The sequence below is a fragment of the Furipterus horrens genome, unplaced genomic scaffold (genome assembly GCF_987537825.1).
Source record: "Furipterus horrens unplaced genomic scaffold, mFurHor1.1.pri manual_scaffold_9, whole genome shotgun sequence".
NCBI classification, from domain to species: domain Eukaryota; kingdom Metazoa; phylum Chordata; class Mammalia; order Chiroptera; family Furipteridae; genus Furipterus; species Furipterus horrens.
In genome coordinates, this window is record NW_028327179.1 from 54,348,614 (window position 1) to 54,365,449 (window position 16,836).

The following is a 16,836-nucleotide window of genomic DNA, read 5'->3' on the forward strand; positions in this document are numbered from 1 at the left end:
CACTTGCTTGCCCACCACACACCCCCTGCTGCGTGGCCCTGTTACTAACAGCCCACAGACCAGTACGGGTCTGTGGCCCCCGTGTTGGGGACCCATGTTCTAGAGGGTCTGGCTCTGTGGCAGAAGCCAACCATTCTCCTAAAATTGTGTAATGTTTATGTCTTATGTTGTTTTAAACTAATCCTACAGAAATAAGATAGTTAAAAACTAACGGGGAACTCAGGCGTTATTTTAGCCTTAATTGATAGGCTTAAGCTATAATTAAAGACTTAAAGATTTTAATCTCAGTTGATATGCTGAAGTGATTAAGGCTGAGTCTAAAAAGTTAAAGATTTTAGCCCTAACTGGTAGAGTAAATGCATGTGGAAATCTGTTATTCCAAATTGCACAGCTTTTGAATAAAGACTCCTTTACCACTAAACCTTCGCTTCTGGATTTTGCTTAGAGGATGGCAATGGACAGCAGGACCCCACTTCCTGTTCAGTAACATAATTACATTATCTGCAAGCTTTCAGGTGGCACCTCTGCTAGGATACCTTCCCTTTGGAGAATTTTAAAAGCTGTCACATTCACTTAGAAAGCTTAAAGTAGTAAACACAAATAGACCATGTGAGATTATAATACTGTGTATGTCATGAAGTACTTTCTGGATTTAAGATAAAAAATATTAACCTCTATGCTTTAGCTTCTCGATTTGTAAAATTATTCCTAGATTTACTTTTCTGTGTAACAGTAGAAATTTACTATGGCATAAAGAATTAGGTTTCTGTATCATTGACAAGATACAGAATAGTCAGAATAGACTGTTTTTAGATTGCATTTAAATGATTTTATTATTGGAATCTCAGGTACTTTACGTGCATTCAGTCACTGCAAAACTCTTAACTGCAGGACTAATTACTTGATTAATTTGCAATAAAAAATATACTGCTGTCAGACATGACTAACTTAGCAGGCATTTTAATAACATGCCATTATATAAAAAATACATACCTTGCTATAGTTTTAATAATACCATCCAGTTCATCCGAAGAAGGAGGATTACGACCACCAGGGGGAAAAACCAAGTTGATAGGATCAAAAAGTCGAGATAAGGATTTTGATAGATAAGCAGCCTCATAGGGCTGTAGTGAGTCTTTTAATGCCTTTTCAGGACTGTTGGAACAAAATTTATTGAAAATTAACTTAACTTATACAAAACTAAGTGTTGTTATATCAGGCCCTAAGTGCTTTTCTTAAAAAAACACATTTTCTAAATAAAGTGTAACTCTATTTGCAGAAAAAGAAAACAATTTTATTTTAAAATGTATAAATATTGTTACAAATACATTTCATAATTGAATAATTATTAAGGACTAAACATTTTAATTTATACATAAATCCTAGGTATAAACATAATATAATACACACTAGTACCTACCGGAGTAAGTCTGTCACTTGAAACTCAAAGAATAACTGTAAAACCTTCTTAATCCTAATGGGGCTAGACCTTAGCAAATCCTGTCTTTATATAGTATCAGGTCTACTGTAGAGACCAATTCCACTAGCTCAGTGATTTTCAACATTTTTCATCTCATGGCACATATAAACTAATTACTAAAAATCTATGGCATACCCCAAAAAACCCTTTTTTGCCAATCTGACAAAAAATAAGTACAATTTTGATTGCTTTACAAAAAAAATAGTAATTACCTCCCCTTTATGCTCAAAAGTGACTTTTTAAAAGATCAGGTATTTATACTTGTATATAAGGAATTCTGGTACCAAGAATTAACCAATCAGATATAACCTTATTATGTGATATGACCAGTAAGATGCAAATATATTATATGACCTATATATTTTATAGTTCAAGACAGGGCATTCACACCCGACAGCTATTATTATGTTGGCTATTGTTATTTTTTATTTGATAATCTAAGGTAAAGGAGGTCAGTGCCCCTGATTAAATAGTCAGATATTACATGTTTTAAAAATTCTTGCAGCACACCAGTTGAAAATTCTCTGCTAACTCCCCTTTTCACCCATAGCTGCCATATCCCATAAAGCTCACTGACTGAGAGGGAAGTACACATACAGGACTAGGCTTTCATCAGCCTTCCTATGCCAAAATGTTACTAAGAAGAATGAGGACAAAATAAAAAGTACACCCAAATGGAATACTAAGCTAATTTGTTTTACAATATTCTTTACAAACCAAAACTTAACCTACTATATACTTCTTTCCTCCTTACTCTTTCCATGTCTTCAATTATTTGTGTTTGCATTTAGCAGCTCAATTATTGGGTCTTAAGAGTTTTCCTTTGACAATGACTATCAAGGGTCTATAACCATTATATCCATCTGCTTTCTTACTCTCACAGCTAACTCCATATCGTTTCACATCACTGCTGTTTATGAACCTTTTGCCAGCCCTAATACTCTTTTTCTTTTGCCATTCCATTGCCTTTTTCTCTCTTTCTTTTTTTTGAAAACAAAAAATAAATCCCCTTTCGTCCTAAGTACTAACCTTGAAAAGGTCTGACCTGCTCCTTCATGTATACAAAACCTGGCTTTCCCCTTTCCCATCCTTTCTGATCAACTGACAAGACCTAGAAGTCAGAATGCTCTTGGCTCCACAGTTATCTCTCAACACTTTTTCATGCAAGAAGTTTTTCACTTGGCAGATTCACTAGGAATACAATATATCAGGCCTTTGTTAAGTGCTGGGAAGATACAGATTTAAAATGTTTTACACTCTAGTAAAAAAAATGTGCAGGTAAAGTGCCTAACTATAACTTCTATAACAGATGAAAACAGAAAGGCCACAATGGGAAAAGTGAAGAGCTAGTGTCTAAATCTGTCAGAAGTAATCCTTTATTGAAGTCCATGTCTTCTTTATTTTTCCTCCTGTCATTTACTAGCCTTAAGAAGCTTCTTCACACACACAATATACAGATGACATATGATACAATTGTATGCCTGAAACCTATATCATTCTATTAACCAATGTCAACCCAATACATGTGAAGAAAGAAGGAAGAAAAAAAGAAAGGAGGAGGAGGAAGGAGGAAGAAGAGGGAAGAAAAGGGGGAAGGGGGTGCAGAGGAGCTACTTCTTCCCTCTTCCACAAAAATTTCTGCACTGAATTGTAAGTACTAACACTCTTCCTGTTCTCCAATGCTGTGAGATCCTTGGTGGTGACAATGTTAAAACAGGTAACTTTTTAAACTTTTTTCTGTCCTGTGTGAGAAGTCTACTTAGCCGTTATTTTAGTGCTACTATGGATCCTCCATATCTGAGTCAACCTTTTGATCTATACCAACTCTAAGATCTCCAAGCTTGGGAACAACTTTCCACACCCCTACTCTCCTCTTTCCTTCCCTCCCACAAACACAATTAAGTCTCCACAATTTGCCAGTTACTTCCCAAGGACAGGAAATATAACAGTGAAGGCAGTTAGAAAATCCTCTGTCCTCAAAGTTTACATGATAATGAAAGTGATATCAAAAAATAAATAAAAATGTTAAATGAGTTATATATGGAATAAAACTTATCTATTGGTGGTCTTTTTGAGTTAATCCTACTTAGGATTTGTTGAGCTTCCTAGATTGTTGTTTTACATACATTGTGTAACTGTACAGAAACTCAATTTCTTTAATATGACCCATTCTCCTTCCTATCCATCCACTGCCTTCCATAATCACGAAGTCCTTAAGACATCAGATTTTAGTCAGCATCAAATTGTCTTATGAAAAAAAGCCTCAGGTAACACCTTACCCGAGGAACTTGGTGGAGTGGGACAGCAGCCGAGGTCCCCTAAGCCTGCATTTCCTAGCATGGAACCTCTATTTAAAAAGCCAGGGGAATGTTTATTGAGACTCTAGTATTTCAGGGAACCACAACAAGGTAGAGATGCCACTCCTTGAGTGGTCCCTGGGCACAGTGGGAGCACCCACATCTTGATCTCATTTGCCTGAATTTAGCCTCAATTATAGGCAGCTATGAGCGGGAGGAGAAATGCTGAGGCTCTCCTCCTCCCAGGCAGTCAGCCCTCTAGTTGGATGTAGGGGTCTGGGAATTAAAAAAAGGGGTTCTATGGAAAGTAATCTCACAGGATAATTTGATCATAAACTTCTAACTGGACTGGTCATGGTGAGTAGCCATTCCCCAGGCCTGTAACTTCTTTAGGTAAAGATATTAAGCCAACCCTTCCCATTTTTCTAGGTTAACACTTTTGAATACCCTGGAGGGGGGTGGTTATTAATCCCCATGAAAGCAAATAATCTTGTTAACTATCATGTAATCCAATCCCTGCCTTGTTTTCTCCAATTTACCTTATATTCCATAACTTTTGGTGTTTGGGATGCTGCTCCAACTAACTGAGCCCCACTGACCAGGGCTCAAAAGAATATTTAAAGCCCATTGGATTTGTTTCCTTATAAACTCATGAATTTGGAGGTTCTGAGATATGGGTCATAGCTTCTCTTCCCCACCAACTACTTCATTGAATTTAGGCTTCAAAAAGTGACAGTGATGTCCCACTAGTCAAAATATAGATTTTTTTCTCTCTATTGAATTAAAAAGCAGAAAATACAAAATAAAAATTCTACCTTCTAGAGATAAACAATTTTTACCATTTGTTGTGTATATTTCCAGGTCTTTTTTTAGTGTAAGCACATGGATTTTAAAAACTAAAACAGAAATAGAGTGACAGTATATATGTGAATTTATACACTTTTTGAAAAAACATATATATATATTTAAATTATTTGTTTTGTTTATTTATTTATTTTTAGAGAGAGGGGAAAGGAGAAAGAGAGGGACAGAAACATCACTGTGTGGTTGCCTCTCACTTGAGCCCCCAACTGGGGACCTGACGTGCAACCTAGTCATGTGCCCTGAAAACTAATATATTTTTAGATCTTTGTAGAAAAACATATGGGTTCAGTCCTTTTGGTCCCTCTTCCATTAGTCCTTATCTAATCTCCATAAAAAGTTATTGAAGGAAAAAACAATATAGCCTCTCCCTCCTGGGAACAGGCTCATGTCTTTCTTCCCTCTCAGGCCTGTATCTCCTAAACTCTAAGGGACCCCACAAGACCTTCAATCAGGGGAGCAATGGGCAGTGGCAGCTCATCCCAGGCTAACCCCATGTCTTCAAGGCCCCTTTTTCTCTTGACTTTTCAGTGAGCTAAAGGGGTCCCACCTAGGATCTCTCCTGTTGTTCTTCTATCCTAAGCCCTTCCTTGCTTCACTGTCCCCAGCTTTAATAAATGTACTCTTAAAGAAAAAAGAAGGAAGGAAGGAAGGAAGGAAGGAAGGAAGGAAGGAAGGAAGGAAGGAAGGAAGGAAGGAAAGAATTAAGAAAGGAAGAACGAAAGAACAAAAAAAGAACGAAAGAAAGAAAACAATATATAGACTCATCCTATCATTCTAGCCTACTCATGTTCCACTTATTTTGTTGGTCAAAACTTCTACTTTTTATACTTCACGAGTCAGAACTTCTTACTGTGATGGACACAATTCAGCTTTAAGTATTTTAAAAACACTGAAAGAGAAACAAACATTTGTATATCACTCATGAACCTACCCAACATTTTTCTTACAAGGTAGGTGATAACAATCTGTTATCTAAATCAGCCTCCTCACTATAATTCTAGTGTTGAAAGGTGTGCAAATCAATTGATTAGGTATGCAAATAAAAATTTGAAAGTAAGACTTTCAATATAGAAGGAAAAGTTGGCTGCTTTAAACTTACTGAGATGTATGTTGTTTTCCAATGTGGCTCCTAAATATGAGTGATCTAAGAGATTTTTCAGGTTTAAGTTTGAGTATATTCAGTTTCTGCCCTACCAGAGAGAGAACCTATCTTAGCATAAGATTATGTTAAGATAAATCCTTAATATGTCAACAAACAGGTTTGATTAAACAAACATACTCATAATCTGGCTTTTTTGGTATGAATATGTCTTGTGTATCATCTTCCATGTGTTGTAAATCAACATAGAGGTCTGTCGTTCCACTTGCATTAAATTTCCCTTGAATATTTTGGCTGTACTGTTGAAGACGCTTCCATAAGTCATTAAAAAGACGCAGTAATTTAGGGTATTCTCCTTCAAATGCTTGTTTCAAAAACATAGAAGCTGCCAAGCAAAACAATAACATTCATTAGATAAATGATAAAACAATAAAATGTAGCAAGCAGAAGTTTCTTTTGTGTATTAAGATGATGGGACAAATAGCCTACAATATAGGACAAATCAAAGAGATATTCTAATGAGGCCATTTAAAAAAATGAGAGTACTGGTCAATTTCCACCCAGACTATTCTTTGAATTTGATACATTTGTGGACCACATGTTATGAAATGTAATCTATAAAGAAATAAGCAAATTAAAAATTATAGTTGAAGGTTTCAATTTCCCAATGATTGATAAAGCAAGTACACAGAAAATTAGTATGCATATAGAAAACCTAAACATCACACACAATTTACTTAACTGACATCCACAACAGCAAAGTATATATATTTTCAAGTGTACATGAATCATTTACCCAGATAGATAATTTTTGATGCCAAAAAAAAGACTGAATAGATTTAGAAGGTTTCAAGTCATACAGAGTATGTTCTCTAACCCAGAATAGTTTGGAATTAGAAATCAGTAACAGATATCTTTGGAACTAAATATTTGGAACTAAAAACATGCTTTTAAATAAATAACTCATGTTGTTTGTTCATAAAGGAAACCAAAAGGGAAATTAGCACGCATTTTATACTTAATGGAAATTAAAACACAACATATGAAAACTTGTTGAATTTCACTAAAGGAGTACTTGGGAGAAATTTATATAAGCACCTACGTTTGAAAAGAAGACAAGCCTCAAATCAATGACCTCAGCTTCCATCTTAAGAACATTAAAAAGGGACTTCCGGCCAAGATAGAGGCCTAGACTGACACGCTCTGTCTCCCTCCACAACTAAGAAGGAATAAAAGTACCGCAAAACCAGAAATAACAGAAGTTCCAGAAAATAAAGCTACATGGAAGTCCAACATATGAAGTTACAAAGAAGTGGTGCTCATCCAGATGGGTAGGAAGGGCGAAGCCGGGGCAGAGAGGTCAAGCTGTGCTGGAGGCGGTAGCTGTGGCAACAGTGGTGGGACAGCGGTAAGTACAGACGCCTGTATTTAAGGGGCGGTGAGAAGCGCCTGGGGAGCACCCCCGGCTACCAACCAAATCTGTCAGCTTGCAATTCCAATCCCAGGGAAGGCAGAACCCCATTGCTTCAGACTGTGAGGGCCAGAGGACGTGGGGACGGAAAAGGAGGTTACCGGTCTCTCAGCGAAGAGTGAATGGCAGGAATCCAACTTGGATCCCCGCCCCCACACAAAATGCCACAGTGTGGTGAGAAGGTTCGCACCATAGTGATGAGCGCACAGGACTCTGCCCCTTATAGCACAGGAGGTGTGACGACCCCACCCAGGAAGCAAAGGTAAACACAAAACTGTCAGGATGGTACAGATCATGATAGAGATCCCAGTGATGCAGCTGACCAGACAGCAAATATCTAATCTAATGAAGCAGCAGATAGGAAATCTTTCTGAGGCACAATTCTGAGCTTTGGTTATATGAATGCTTACAGACCTGACAGCAGATCTTAAACAAGATGGGGAAAGAATGAAGGCTAATCCTGCTGAAATGAATGAAAACCCATATGAAACTAGTAGTGAGAGAAAGAAAACCAGGGATCAAATCAACAAATGGAACACAGGGAAGGAATAAACAGTCAACTAGGCAGAAAGAGGAAACAAAAGTGAGGAAAATGAAGAGAGGCTCAGAAATTTATCAGACAGCTATAAGTGGGCCAACCTCTGAATCATAGGGTTGCCAGAAGGTGCAGAAGAACTAGAAATTGAAAAATTATGTGAAAAAATAATGAAGCAGAACTTCCTGGTTGCACATCAGGTCCCCAGTTGGGGGCACGTGAGGGGCAACCGCACAGTGATAAAAAAAAAAAAAAAAAAGAACTTCCCTAACCTAGGGAAGGAAATAGACTTACAGGTCCAGGAAGCACAGAGAGTTCCAAAAAAATTGGACCCAGGGATAACCACACCCTAGACACATTATAATCAAAATGTCAAAAATTAAGGATAAAGAGAGAATCTTAAAAGCAGCAAGAGAGAAGAAGAGAATTACGTACAAAGGGGTCCCAATAAGACGATCAGCTGATTTCTCAAAAGAAACTGCAGGCAAGAAGGGAGAAGCATATAACTCAACATAGACATAAGAAATAAAATAAATATCTATACAGATATCAATAAAACAGAACAGAGAAAGAATAAAAACACTGAAACCAAAAACTGGTTCTTAGAGAAAATGAGTAAAATTGACAAACTTGTAGACAGATTGGTTAGGAAAGCAGAGAGGAAACAAATTAGCTATATTAGGAATGAGAGAGATCCCCTCACAGCATACTCTGCAGATGTTAAGAGGATCAGAAAGGAGTTATGAACAACCTTATAACAATAAATCGGACAACTTCCATGAAATGTACACATTTCCTAAGAGACACAAATTACTAAACCTCAGTTAAGAAATAGATACATAGAACAGCCTTATTATCTATTGAACTTCTTAGTTAAAAACCTTTTCACAATGAAAATACACAGGCCCAGATAACGTTAGTGGTAAATTCTATCAAACAATTTAAGGAAAAAATAATACCAATTGCCAACTTTTTTATGCGAATGACATTACCCTGATTACAAAACCAAAAACATAACAGGAAAACAAATAAACAAAAGAATAATATCCTTCATGAATGTAGATGCAAAAATTCAGCATATCTAGTCCAAGAATATAAAAAAAGAATAATACATTATGACCAAGGCGGGTTACCCTAAGAATTCATGGTTGGTTTCACATTTTAATATTAATCAATGTGACCCACTGTAGTAACAAAGATGAGAAGGATATGATCATATAAACAGATGCAGAAAAAGTGTTTGGTAAAATAAAAAGTTAATTCCCACTAAAAACTCTCAATCTACTAGGAACAGAAGGGAATGTTCTCAACCTGATAAAAGGCATCTACAAAAAACCCTACAGCTAATGTGATAACTAACAAGGCTTAATGCTTTTGTCCCAAAATAAGAAAGAAGGAAAATAAAATTTCCATATATCTGATAAATGATTTGTACCTAATATATAAAGAACATATAAATGTTCTTTAACATTTAATATATAAATCTCAACAACAGGACAACAACGTGATTTTTAAAGTGGAACTTTTATCAAAGAAGGTATATGGATGGCAAATAAACATATTAAAAATAGTCGATACCTTTAATCATTAGCAAAATGCAATTTAAGCCACAATTAGATATGACTATATACCTGTTAGAGTGGCTAAATTAAAAAAAAAAAAAATCAAATGTTGGTGAGGATAGAAAAACTAGAATTCTCATATACTATTGGTGGAAAGAAAAAATTTATAATCATTTTGCAAAAGAGTCTGGCATTTCTTAAAATGTTAATTATATACCTACCATATGGTCAAACCATTCTTATTCTAGATATTTATCCAATAGAAATAAAAGTATATGTCCATATGTGAATATTCAAAGCACCTTTATTTGTAATTACCAAAAATTAGAAGTAACCCAAATGTCCAACAATAGGTGAATGTAAAAACAAACTCTGGGACAATGGAATACTATATGCAGCAATAAGAACAGACTACAATGTGGATGAATCAAAATATTGACTATAATCATACTGCATGCAAGACAAATAAGAATACATAATGCATGCTATCTGTGTCCTTTAGTTTGTACAAAGTTCTAGAAAGTGTAAACCAATACATAGTGATACAAATCAGATCAGCGTTAGCCTGGGGAAGGATAAAGGAGATGGAAGGGAGAGGAATTACAAAGGAGTATGAAGGTAACTTTTGTGTTCATTGATCTTGACTACTGTGATGATTTCATAGGTGTGCATATATATGTCAAAATGTACCAAATTGTAGACTTTAAACAAGTTCAGTTTATTGTATGCCAATTATATCCTAGTAAAGCTGTTTTACCTTTTTAAAAAATTTATTGATTTGGGGGGGAGGGGAAGGGAGAGAGAGAGAGAGAGAACATCGCCTTGTTTTTCCACTTGCACTTTTATGCATTCACTGGTTGATTCTTGTAGGTACCCAGACTGGGGACTGAACCTGCAACCATGATGTATCAGGATGATACTCTAACTAACTGAGCTACCTGGTCAGGGTAAAGCTGTTTTTGTTGTTGTTGTTGCTCTTGTTTTGTTTTTAATGTCTGAGAGGACTTCTTTGAAATTCTGCCTCCCCTGATTTAGAAGCAATCCACCAAAGCCCTGAGTGTCCCTACATATTTCTGCAAGGTACGCTAATAATGGGGAAAAGTGGGGCCTGGTTGCTCTTTATCCAGGCCATTTATCAGGCTCATGTCTGTAGCAAGCAATTTTGAGAGATGAGGTAACTTCTCCCCGCACACAAAGAGCAAGCCTGCTTACTGCTTACTACAAAAGTGGTAGATTCTCACTTGTGACAGGAACTCACAGTATGCATGCCAGCACCCACTTGGGCACATATTCTGTCTCCCAACGAGACTTGGAGGCATAGGGTACCAACAATATTTTGAGGCTCATGCTGCTTGCTGTGCTATGAGTAATAATGTCCTTTTGCTCTGACTCAGGAGTCTTATGTCTTATGACAACATTCAGCAAAATTTGGCAGGCTAGCCAAACAATACTCCTTTGGTTACTCTCTCATAAACAATCTGTTCTTTTCCTTCTTGGCATTCACCACAATTTCTAATTATATTTGTCTAAAGACTGTTTTCCCTACTTGATTGTAAACTCCATTAGGAACAAGAACAATGCTTGTTTTCTTCAATGTATATTTGATACTCAGCACAGTGCCTGAAATAGTAGAAATTAAGCAAATAGTTATTTTCTTTTTTAAATAAAGATGCTGTTTATTTATTTTTAGAGAGAGGCAAAGAGAGGGAAAGAAACACTGATGTGAGAGAGGGACAGTGATTGGTTGCCTTCTGCATGCACCCCAACCAGGGACCAAACCCGCAACCCAGGCAGGTGCCTCGACAGGGAATTGAACCCATGACCTTTTGGTTTGTGGTAAGACTTCCAACCAACTGAGTCACTTGGCCAGGGCACTACCAGCTCTTTTGGAACAAATCACAGACATTAATACATTTTGTTATGGAGCAAGGGCTTGCTGCTTGACACACACAGAAGTCAATACTATGACATTGGCTTTTAAGAAAAGACAAAGCTTTCTTGCTTTGCTGAAAGGCAAAGAGATAGGCAAAACTCAAATCTGTCTCCCCAGTCAAGAGTTTGCAGTGGAATTTAAGGAGTTAGGGAAGGACGAAGAGAATTGGTATGGAGAAGTGCTGGTGGGACAGGTTTCATTGGAAGAGCTTTGGAATTTCACCATTTGTGGCAAGATATGGTAAGCTTAGGGCTTCAACACCAGATCTTTCTAGACAGTTGCTTCTGAAAGGGTTCCTGCGTTCAAGTTCTGGTAATGCCCTGATCATTGGGTTCTGTGTAAGGAAGACAGACTTTGGTTCCAGGTGTAAGTGGAGGTAAAAATGCTCACCTCTGCACCTGCTTTAGCTGCATAACTTGTGCTTTTGGTCTGTTGTCTTTGAAAAGCTAACTTAGTATCTTGTTAGAAACAGGATAGGACAAGTTTGAGTTGGTTCAGTGGTTATAATTTCATCCATAATATTTCAGCATGTATCTCTAATAAGTAAAGACTATTCAAAAGACAAACAAACAGCGCTTTTATCACCCCTTACAATAACAATGCTCACATTTGCCTGATTGACTTATGTTTTTTTATGGCTTATTTCATTTAGTATCCATAAATAGTCCACATATTATAATTAGTAGATATTTCATTGAGCTTGATTTACAGTTTCTTTTTATTCCTTTTAATTCTTTGAGAAACTGGGTCATATATCCTAGTTTCCCACGATCTAGATTTTGCTGACTGTACCCATCTGATCCCTGTATTTCCTGTAAATTATCAGATGGATCTAAAATAGTGCATTTCAACCTTGGCTGCACATTAAAACAGCTTTGGGAGCTTTAAAAAAATCCTGATGCTTAGGTCTAACCCTCAGAGACTTTAATATAATTGCAACCAAGGCTTTGGGATTTTAAAACACGTTCCAAGTGATTCTATATTTATGAGAGAGGGAGGGGGTGGACAGAGAGAGGGAGAAAGAGAGAGAGAGAGAGAGAGAGAGAGAGAGAGAGAGAGAGCGGGAGAGAGAGAAAGAGCACTTTTTTGTTCCGCTTATTTGTATATTCATTGGTTAACTCTTATATGTGCCTTGACTGGGGATCAAACCCACAACCTTGGTGTATCAGGACAACGCTCTAACCAACTATGCTGCCACTGCGATAGATAAGAGGTTTGATCAGATTCCTGGTTTTATAATTTCTGACAAGACTACTGAATATGTAGTGTCTGAACTTGTGTATTGTTTGTGTTTTTTAAATTAGCAGTCATTAATAATCATTGACTAGATCCACTAGGAGATTTCAAACTAAAGATGTTTTAACATTCTTTGTGCATTTATTCTAGGTGACACTTTTATAAATAGATACTTCTGCCATTGATTATTTAGTTTCTTTGAGATATCATTTATATAGGAAAGACATAAAAATGTTTGATTTTTTCCTTTATTTACCATTTTTCAAAGTAAGGAGTAAGTTCCATGTATCATCAAGGGTAACCACTAAGTATTTCATTATGAGCTCAGGGATCTAGACGTATTTTATTGATTTCAATCCCTTGTGATTGTTATACTACTGATGCTAAACTTATCCCATCTTTTGTAGTTATCTACTCAAATTGCTTCCTGTGTCCTTTTAATACAATCCTAATAGTCGTTGGTATCTTCCTTGCTTTTTTAGTACATGCGGTTACAGAACCGTTCTGCACATTTCTTGCCTCAGACTCAGAATCAGTCATTTCTTTAAGGAACCCTTGTTTCTTTTAATGGGAAATCATATTAAAAAACAAAACATGCGTGTTAGAGTTGTTTAGTACTGTTGAAATGGTCACTATTTCTAGGCCTTTTCAGTGGACAGGGATATAAAATGTATGTAAATCAAATTACATATTTTTCAAGAAAAAAATACATACTCAGATGATTTCAAATATTTTCAACTTTCTTCCTCCCATGATGAAAATCCCGATTCATTATGATACCAACATAATTATTCATTTACTTTATCCCATGTCACATACACAGCAGTTTGAGAATAATAATAATATCATTAATAACATGATTATTGAAAAGAGTTCATGGGGTTTTTGGAAGATCTTGTCCTTGACATATACCCCAGTAGGGCTACAAAAAGAAATTACTGTGTTTTTAAAAAGTAAAGTAGTTAAATAAGCAAAAAGCCAAATGAAGAAGTTCCTCTCTATTTGATTATGCCACCAACTGGACACATACTTACATTAAGATTTGCCATTTTACTTTTGATTTTTAGTAATTTCTTCTTTTATGACTATATAAAATATTTATGACTTCCAAGTTAAATCTACTCAACAAACTATATTTAAAGAATAAAAGTAGATTTTTATCCCTGGTCTCTCTAATGTATTCTTCACACACACCCTCCCCAACTATTGGTGACCATTTCTTCTGGATTTTAGGGTTTATCCTCCCATTTCTTAAAAATATAATAAAAAACATATACGTATGGATACTACACTCTCTCCTAGGTACACAACAGCACACTGTACACATTTCTCCATTTTCTTTTTTAAACTTAATATAATCTTCAAGATTGCTCTATAGTAGCATATAAAGATATTCCTTGTTCCTTTTTTGTTAAATTTCTCATTCCTTTTTATAGCTGCATGGCATTCCATTCTATGGATACACCATAGTTTAATCTCCTAGTGGTGAACATTTGACTGTTTCTAGTGAGTAGCCTTCTAAATATGTCTTTTCATATTTTTGCTAGTGCATCTATGGAATAAATCCTTAGACGCATAACTGCTGAATAAAAAAGTAAATGCCTATATAATTTTGTTAGATATTCACAAACTCCTCTTCAAAAGGTTTGTATGCTACTTAACTATGTGTGAGAGTGACTGTTTCCCCATATCCCTGGGACATGCCAACAGCGTTATGAAACTTTTTTCAGTTTTTGCTAATTTTATAGAAAAGAAATAGGGGTCTCTGTGTACTTTTATTTTTCATTTCTCTATTTAAGGGTGACTTTGAGCATCTTTTCAAATACTTAAAGAGATATCTACATCTTTTCTTTAAGGTTGTTGGCCTTTTTCTTCTCTTGTTTTTTATACATGAAGGATACTAACTCCTTTTCTTTGGTGCAAGATATAAGTGATTTTCTAGTTTGTCATTTGTCTTTGTATTTTACTTATGCTTTTCTTGCCATGTAAAAATTTTAATATAAACAATCACCAATCTTTCATTCATTGATTCTGGACAATAAACCAGTTAAAGAAGCTTTCCCAATTCTTAGCTTACTCACTTATGTTTAAATCTAGTACTTGAATGGTTTCATATTTTGCATTTAATTCTCTTTTATAAGTTTCTTTGCTTAATCCCTTCACCTATTTCACAAACCAGTCACTCAATCTTACCCTTCCCCAACAACTGTCAGTCTGTTTTCTATATCTGTGAGTCTGTTTCTATCCTGTTTATTTTGTTCGTTAGATTCTACATATGAGTTATAAGTGAAATCATTTGTTATTTCTCTTTCTCTGATTGACTAATTTCACTTAGCATAATACACTGTACGTCCATCCATTCTGTAGCAAAATGTAAGATTTCCTCCATTTTTATGGCTGAGTAGTATTTCATTGTGCAAATATACCAGAGTTTTTTGTCCACTCATGTACTGATGAGCACTTTGGCTGCTTCCAAATCTTGGCTATTGGAAATAGTCCTGCAACGAACAAAGGGGTACATATATTCTTTCAAATTAGTGTTTCAGGTTTCTGTGGATATATCTCCAGAAGTGGAATTGCTGGGTCATAAGGCAGTTCCATTTTTAATTCTCTGAGGGAACTCCATAATGTTTTCCACAGTGGCTGCACCAATCTGCATTTGGCCAACAATGCACCAGGCTTCCCTTTTCCCCTCATCCTTACCAACACTTGCTTGTTGATTTATTAATGATGGCCATTCTAACAGGTGTAAAGTGACATCTCATTGAGGTCTTAATTTGCATTTCTCTGATAGTTAGTGATGTTAAGAATTTTTTCATGTCAGTTGGCCACCTGTATGCCCTCTTTGGAGAAGTGTTTATTCAGGTCCTTTGCCCATGTTTTAATTGGATTGTTTCTTTGTTGTTTGTTTGGTGTTGAGGTGTTTGAGTTCTCTATAAATTTTGGATATATCATTGGCAAATATGGTCCCCCATTCAGTAGATAGTCTTTTATTATGTTGATGGTTTCCTATGCTGTGTAAAAATTTTTAGTTTGATGTAGTTTCATTTATTTTTTAATTTCATTTCCCTTGCCCAAGGAGATATATCAGAAAAAAATATTGCTACAAAATATCTGAGATTTTACTGCCTATAGTTTTCCTCTAAGAGTTTTATGATTTTGAGTTTTACATTTAAGTCTTTAATCCATTTTGAGGTTACTCTTTTGTGTGATGTAATAAGTTGATGGTCTAGTTTCATTTTTTTGCATGTATCTATCCAATTTTCCCAACACCATTTATTGAATAGGTTATATTTACCCCATTGTATGTTCTTGTCTCCTTTGTCAATTAATTGACAATGAAGGTGTGGGTTTACTTCTGGACTCTGTTCCACTGATCTATATTTCTGTGTTTTATGCAATACCATGCTGTTTTGATTACTATGGACTTGTAGTATAGTTTCATATCAGGTAGTATGATACCTCCAATTTTGTTCTTTCTCAAGATTGTTGAGGCTATTTGGGATACTTTGTGGTTCTATATATATTTTTTGGATATTTGTTCTAGTTCTGTGAAATATGACATTGGAATTTTTATAGGAATTCCGTTGAATCTATAGGTTGCTTTGGATAGTATGAATATTTTTAATGATGTTAATTCTTCCTATCCATGAACACAATATATGCTTCCATTTATTTGTGTCTTATTCAATTTCTTTCTTTTTCAGTATCTTATAATTTTTTGAGTAGAAGTATTTTACATCCTTGATTAAATTTATTATTCCTAGGTACCTTTTTTGTAGTTGTTGTTGTAATTATAAATGGGACTGTTTTCTTAGTTTCCCTTACTGATAATTCATTATTGTTGTATAGAAATGCCACTGATTTCTGAATGATAATTTTGTATCCTGCTACTTTACTAAATTCATTGATCAGTTCTAGTAGTTTTTTGGTGGAGCCTTTAGGATTTTCTATATACAGAATAATGTCATCTGCAAATAATGTCAGTATTACTTCCTCCTTTCCAATTTGGATGCCATTTATTTCTTTTTTTGTATAATTGCTGTGGCTAGAGCTTCCCGTACTCTGTTGAATAAGAGTGGTGAAAGCAGAAATCCCTGCTGACTATTGGTACATTTAATTCTTTAATCCATTTGAAATTTACCTTGATATGTGAGAAACACTGGAGATTTTTACTTTATCTCACTCTACTCTTCATTTTCTGAGCACTTTATTCATTTCTATAATTACTGGATCCATTCATCTGTCCATTCAACAAATCTTCATGGAGTATTTCTTAAGTCTTATGTTTGCTTTCTTCTTTTATCTCAATGAAAATTGTTTCATATTTTATAGTTGATGACATGAAATTCTCATCAT

At 35.5% G+C, this 16,836-nt stretch overlaps 1 protein-coding gene across 2 annotated transcripts in view; it reads right to left on the reverse strand.

Moving 5' to 3' along the window:
• The window catches only part of COG5 (component of oligomeric golgi complex 5), a 393,705-nt gene that overhangs the window by 90,253 nt on the left and 286,616 nt on the right, over positions 1–16,836 (reverse strand). For both annotated transcript variants that reach the window (XM_090287339.1, XM_090287341.1), the window contains exons 12-13: positions 5,921–6,125; positions 994–1,155 (exon numbers count right to left, since the gene is read on the reverse strand). In XM_090287339.1, coding sequence (XP_090143465.1) covers positions 994–1,155; positions 5,921–6,125 — 367 coding nt within the window. The remainder of the gene's footprint in view (positions 1–993; positions 1,156–5,920; positions 6,126–16,836) is intronic.